At 36.5% G+C, this 7,135-nt stretch overlaps 1 protein-coding gene across 1 annotated transcript; it reads right to left on the bottom strand.

Moving 5' to 3' along the window:
* Positions 1-574: 574 nt before the first annotated feature.
* On the bottom strand, positions 575-2,552 carry LOC18607491 (mechanosensitive ion channel protein 8-like). Its single transcript, XM_018115313.2, has 4 exons — positions 1,732-2,552; positions 1,494-1,617; positions 1,094-1,387; positions 575-703 (listed from the first exon to the last, which is right to left on the bottom strand). Exons 1-4 carry the CDS (start codon positions 2,550-2,552, stop codon positions 575-577), a joined length of 1,368 nt encoding a protein of 455 aa, XP_017970802.2.
* Positions 2,553-7,135: the final 4,583 nt, after the last annotated feature.

The following is a 7,135-nucleotide window of genomic DNA, read 5'->3' on the forward strand; positions in this document are numbered from 1 at the left end:
GCTTTGGAAGTTTTTTGCAATAGCATGCTATTTATTTTTCTCAATGCAATAGCATGATATCACTGTGATTCCTAAATTTTTTGTGTGTGTATACCCTGAGACTTGTTCTTGAATTCAGGTTTTTAATTTGGTGCACATAATTGTTCTGGCAAAAGAGGAGATTAGTCACTAGCTTCATTGAAGTATGGAACTGGCTTGTTTAAACAAAGCCAAAATTCACCCTTGCCAACGCAGTTACCCTCACAAATCACATCCAGACTTCTGATTATAAATTCATTTTCTCTTCTCATTTTGATTATGGCAAGACAAACACTCTAAGAAAAAAAACAGAGAGAGAACTAAGCAAATAAGCTAAAACAAAGGAAAAGTTTTCATAACTTGCGGAGAGGTGCACGACGGTGTAACAATATAAGAATATCTTATCAGTTAAAAAAGGAAGATCTTAAGAAAGAACAATAAAAGGAAACTATGCCAGAAAGCAAAATCACTGTCTGTCTACCAATGCACCAGGATCCCAAGCTCCCTTACGATGTTAGCCACTTCTTTATACAGAAGATTTTTTCTTTCAAGTCTCTCATCCAGATCTTGCATGTTTATTCGATGTGTCGCCCAGACCTCCGCATGCAGCCTGCTCGTCTCCCCAATACTTGTTATGAATATACGTGGTGTGGGAAACCACAGCTCCTCCCTGCTTTGGATGAAACTAGCAACAATGACAACAATATCAGTAAAATTATATATCAGAAATCAAATCGCTTCTAAGCAATAAAAACTAACTCAATATGCAAATTACCTAAGTATCTTTTGTTTCATGGCAATAATTTGTTCTTCTGGGGTCAAAATAAATATATCAAACTCTATTTTGTCTTTCATTGGTGGACTGAGTCGAAAATTGCTCACGGATTTTGTCCACAGAACAACATTCGGATAAATAACCTTTTGGTTGTCATTCCTTAAGAAGATAGTGCTGAAAATGTTGATTTTATTCACCACCAACTGAAATTTAATCAAAGTGCAAGCATGAATTGCATAAATAAAGTTCTTTAAATTGAGATTTTATATAAAAAAAAAGAATGTATATTTATGAATTTACCTCAACCCCATCGATCTCGCATCGATCGTCAATATTGAATGGATGCATTACAAACAAGTGGATCACAGCTTCAAATGCAATCTTGCACGTATTTCCAAATGTAAAACCAGCTAAAATTACTGTCCAGAACAAGAATACTAGATCCTGGCTTGTGATTATTTCAAACATGAATGAGAAAATAATAAGGGTGATGATGAAGTATACAAAGATCAAAATCCAGTTGATTTTCTTAACAATTGATTTTGAATTAGAACGTGTCAATTCGATTGCCTTCCTTTCTTTAAATATGTTAACCTGAAACATTTTGAGAAGCTATGTTACTTAATTGAACATTCTCGTATAAAATACACCAAAACGAAAAGTATAATAAACTAATTATTGTTGTTAATGATACACTTACCACCCAGTTTTCCAATACCAACTTATGAACTTTCTGGCATTCAGATGCACAACCCAAAAGGTTCAACAACTTGCGAGCATTATTGATATTCATAAAACCCCTCAAATCTTCTACGTAAATGTATCTATTAAACAAATAATACACAGAAATAAATCACATATACTAACAAAACACTTCAAGGTAATAGACTAGAAGTCCTATTTTGATGGCACAATTATTATTATGAGTTTGGAAGTACCTTGACGAATTGTTTGACAAGTTCTGTACTGTTTTTATTGCCAGATTTTTGGCACCCTTCTCATTTCTGATTTTCTTCAATGAATTGCCTTTGGGCGCTATCTGATGAATCATTCTTTCACTAAATTCCATTTCTCTGATTCTCAAAGACAATATATGAGAATTATATCTGACAGCAACATATGTGAGGACGATGGTTTTCACTATCCACACTACTGAAGAAACAAGCAAGAAACTTGAGACTTTGTTTATGTAAAACAAAGTTTCTAAATGTACACTTCTCTTCAGTTTTTGGCTGAAGCTAAAGTTCCATAACGCAAACATAGAAACCACCCATAAACAGCTTTCGACTGCAGATCTTGTTCCATGAATATAATACAACAATCTCTTGTACTTGGAAAACTTCCACTCCATGAAAAGGATAACCAACCTCAACATACAACGAAAAATGATCTTCCCCGACAAGAGAAACAACAGAAATACATTCCACTTCCAAATGACCACATAACTAAAGGATAGTTTATTCCATTTTGGAAGCCAAATGCTAAAAGGCAAAGACAGGACCAAAACTAAGCATAACAGCCATTGAGCTATGACAAGTTTTTTCACCTTTCCCTGCTTCAACTCTTCTTCTATTAAACTGTCAATTATCCTTGTGTCTTGGTCTTCATTTTCCTCGATTTTCTGTCCTTCCTCTTGCTCCTCTTTTTCAAAATGTGCTTCTGATTCAATTTCTTCTATCTCTACAATTTCCAATGGTTCAGTGAGTTGCCCTGTTTCCAGACCCGCGGGCTGGTGCACTTCAATAACAATGTTTTCCATGGAGAAAAGATGATATAATTAAAATGAAGAGAAATTAAAATTTTCAGTTGGTAAGTGTTTCTGTGGTTTCACTGGTAAGAAGGAACGCAATATAGATGGCAAATTCTTTGGAAAGAGGGAGGTAGAAAATTTTAGTGAGTAATACTAGCAATAGTACAATATTGTTCATACTCGTTGGTAAGAATTCCAAGTTTCCCTTGGTCAATGGATGCCTGGAAATTTTAATTATAAGACTGGGCTTTCCAAATTTAGATTATGATTTTGAAATTTAAATGTTAGCTAAAGCATGTGAACATGGAAAATAGCCATTTATTACGAAGGAAAAATATTAAGCGTGATCTTCAAGCTTTCTCCTACTGAAAGAACTCAAGTTGCATATCTCATTTGTCTGCAAGCTTGAAAAAGAATACATGTCAGACTGGTAATTGCCTTACTAGAGGTTGTCAGCCTATACTAGTCAATCTAGCCGCGTTTATTGATTACGCTTTGAAGGCATGCCCCTTGATTTGATTTATAATGGCAATTTCTCCAACCACTGACTCCAAATGGCTGCAGCAGTAACACTAATATCTCTCAATTACTTCCACAATTCCCCGGCACCCATAATTGTTTCACAAAACCACTTCGATACCCCGGGAACAAACCTAAACCCTTACGCTATAGCCAAGCCAAGATTTCTCAAAACCAACTCAACTCCGTAGAACCCAATCAAAAACTTCACAAACCTTAACTGAACCGAACAATTTAAAACCCATAATAGGTTGTTCAAGGAGGCGATTAATTTTTGTCATAGCATGGAATTTGAAGGAGCTAAGCCCGATGAATTTAGGTACCCGTTTGGGATCAAGGCGTGGGTTATTGTCTTTGAAGGAAAGAAAAAATGTTCATGCAACATTGGTTAAGGTTGGATTAGATTTAGATGTTTATAATTGCAACTATGTCTATGAAAGTAGGGTGCGTTGAATTGGGAGAGAATGCTTTTAAAGAGATGCTAAAAGGAGATTTGGTTTGCTTTTCAGGTATTTACAAGTTTGCTAAGGGTTCGAATTATTGGTTTCGTTAAGGGAAATGGTTTTGGTAGGAACAAGAGCAGACAGGCTCAGTTTTATTAGAAGTCTCTCAGGCTTGTTCTATAGAAGATTGTGAAAAGAGTGACAAAGAGATTTATTTTCAGGTTATTAGAAGCGGACTTGAAATGGATCTTATGGTTGAGACGTCGCTATGTATGACAAGTGTATTCGACAGGATCGTTCACAAAAACATTGACGCTTGGAATGCTATGATTGCAGCCTATGTCTCTAATGCTTGTTTCCATGAGTCATTCTCGTGTTAAAACGCTGTAAGAGGTTCTTAAGTTGAGTCCAGATGGTTACTATGAAAACCATCAAGACGAACGTCGTCAAACTTTCGAATTTTGGGTAATTCGATCGAAAGCCTTTGTAGAACAATCATCTTATGGTAAAGGCCTTTTGGAAAGGGTCATGTCCGTTTCTCTGCTATGTTTTGCCCTTTGGAAAAGAGGATTCTGTTGGAATGCCCGACTGTGTTTAACGTTTTGTGAGAGAAAAAATTAGATTGAACGGCATCATTTCTACATGCTAAAATACAAACATGGGGCTTAATATTTCATTCGGTCGGCCCAGCCAAACTCCTCCAAGGGGGCATTCACCATCACAGATAGACCTAGTTTGGGACCCTAAACCTCTTACGAACCGGGTCTGGACTAAGTAACATCAAACCTGTTAGTACGTATTACTAAAGTTGAATCCTCAAAGTTCTGTGTGCAATATTACTTGTGCGGACTGAGGGGTAAAGTAAGACAAAGAAGAATGCTATAAATTGGCAAAGCAGCCATAGAAAATTTACTAATGTATTACTGTTGTTGTGGAAATTGCCCAAGAAACAACAAAGATAAAACTCAGAGAAATTAAGTAAACAGAAAAACACAAGAATTTACGTAATTCGACTTCTTACCTACGTCCACGGAGTGAAACTGTTCTTTCTATTATTGAAAAATTAAAGTACAATAAATTGACTTCTATGGTTCCCCAAACCAACCCAAAATCTCTTGCACACTCTTTCTCAATAACCTCCCAAGAACATTCACCCAAACCACTCTAGCTCCACCTAAAGCAAAAGACAGAGATACAAAATGTTTCCTCTTTAGAGCTCTCAAAGCACTACTTGCAATTCTAAAGCCTAAAGATTCACTTTTATAATATAAAAGTTCAAAGTAGAATGTGATTAGGACTCGATGTGGAATAAGAAGTTTAAAACCATACAACTACTAAATGTTGTACACAACTAAGAATCCTAATCAAATAAGACCTAGAATTCTAATCAACCTAAAACTCAACAAATCTCCACCTTTGACTTGAATTCAAACTCCTTAAACTTCTTCCACCAGTCGCACCTAATTGCAACTTCCTAACTCCACATACTTTCCAACACCTTGAATAACTCTCCAAGCATAAGACTTTCTAAATCATTGGCTTTTATAATTACCACGACTACACATACTAAATCAAGCATGGTCCAACACTCAATTCCACCAAACGGCCAATGCACATTTGTAGTCGTCAAGTCAATGGCACTAATTGACTTCGGAAAGGGACCTCGACGACCCTCCTAATTCACTACTAGTAAGATTTTTCGTCCTTTCACCATCGTCTACACCATGGGAACCTTTCATCACCTCATCGGCAAATGAAATCTCATTTTGGTAGCTACCATCTCTTGTGCACTGTTCCCATCCTTTTCAAGGCCTCACATTCTAGACGATATAAGTCATTATGCAAATTTCCCATCATCAGGACCATGTCGCCTTGTGTGACTTTTACCACTTCATCACAAGCAGAATATCCATACCCTTTGGAGTCTAATAGGCTTAATGATATTAAATTCTTACGCATCTCTAGGACATAGGCCATACCACCCAAAAAACGCACAACCCTGTCAAACATTTTGATTTTCACCACTCTAAGACCCATGACCTTCATTATTGACTTATTACCCAAAGTCAAATTCTCAGCCACCCCTTCTTGAGGTAAATCAAAACAATCTTTTTGATAATATATGTGAGTAGCAGAAGCAAAATCTAAATACAAATCAGAATTTGCATCCATATTTTTCGAGATTGTAAGGACATCACAATCATCACCTTCAGCAACAAAAGCACACTCACCTTTGTTCTCGTTACTTTCATCCTCTTTTGTAGGACAATCCCTTTTAATATGTCCATACCTTTTGCATTGAAAACATTGAACATTGTTAGATCTAGACTTGCCACCCTTAGATCCCTTACCGGTTGACTTCTTCTTACGAACCTCAATTACCAATGCCAAGCCACTTGGATCTCTATCCCCTTCCTTACTTTTCTTTCGGGCTTCACGAGACATTAACCTTACTTGTGCTTGTTCTAATGTTATTGTATCCATCCCACATATCAAAGATTCCACAAATACCTCATAAGAGTTTGAGAGCGAAGCTAGGAACCACAGTGCCTTTTCCTCTTCCTCCACTTTCACATCAACCTTCTTCAACTGATCAATGATCCCATCGAATTCAATTCATATGCTTTATGAGGTCTCCATTCTCCTCCATCTTTAAGTGATACAACTTTCGCCTAAGCTGCAACTTGTTAGAAAGACTTTTCGCCAAGTAAATCTTCTTTAACTTTGCCCACAATCTTGGAGCAGAATCCTCATCAATAACATGGTTAAACACGTTATCTCCAATGCAAAGCCGAATAGTGCTCACACACCTTTGCTCCAACTCTGCCTATTCAATATCTTTCATGTCATCTAGTTGCCCTTCCTCCTTTTCTAGCAAGAGGCACATTAAACCTTGCTGTATAAGGAGATCTTTCATCTTTCTCTGCCACTGTGTGAAACTAGTCTTCCCATCAAACTTCTTAATTGAAAAATTCATAGAACTAGTAACTTTTGACATCCTTATTGAATCTTGTATTTACCGAATCCGAAGCTCTGATATCAGTTTGTTGTGAAAATTACCCAAGAAACAACAAAGATAAAACCCGAAGAAATTAAGCAAATAGAAAATACAAAAATTTACGTGGTTTGGCCGCTTACCTACGTCCACGGAGTGAAACTGTTCTTTTTATTATTGAGAAATTAAAGTATAATAAATTGACCTCTATGGTTCCCCAAACCAACCCAAGATCTCTTGCACACTCTTTCTCAATAACCTCCCAAGAACACTCACCCAAACCATTCTAACTCCACATAGAGCAAAAGACAAAGATACAAAGTGTTTTCTCTCTAGAGCTCTCAAAACACTATTTACAATTTTAAAGCCTAAAGATCCACTTTTATAGTATAAAAGTTCAAAGTAGAATGTGATTAGGACTAGATGTGGAATAAGAAATTTAAAACCATACAACTACTTAATGTTGTACACAAACAAGAATCCTAATCAAATAAGATATAAAATTCTAGTCAACCTAAAACTCAACAACCGTCCTTTTTGGAAGCTTATTGGCGAATACTCGAGATCTTGTTCCGGCTTCACTGTTTTTGTTTTTCTGTTCTTCGAAGGGGTGTCAGATAGTCACTAAACATAGC

This window comes from Theobroma cacao, chromosome 2 (assembly GCF_053813885.1).
Source record: "Theobroma cacao isolate CCN51 chromosome 2, ASM5381388v1, whole genome shotgun sequence".
In the NCBI taxonomy this organism is placed as follows: Eukaryota; Viridiplantae; Streptophyta; class Magnoliopsida; order Malvales; family Malvaceae; genus Theobroma; species Theobroma cacao.

Bases quoted from the DNA above. Each gene is read 5' to 3' on its own strand.
- LOC18607491 (XM_018115313.2), bottom strand. From the start codon at position 2,552: ATGGAAAACATTGTTATTGAAGTGCACCAGCCCGCGGGTCTGGAAACA. The intron at 1,388-1,493 runs GTAAGTGTATCA...AAAATGTTTCAG, and splicing joins TGGTATTGGAAAACTGGGTG to GTTAACATATTTAAAGAAAG. The intron at 704-1,093 runs GTAAATTCATAA...CATTGTTGCTAG, and splicing joins GCGAGATCGATGGGGTTGAG to TTTCATCCAAAGCAGGGAGG.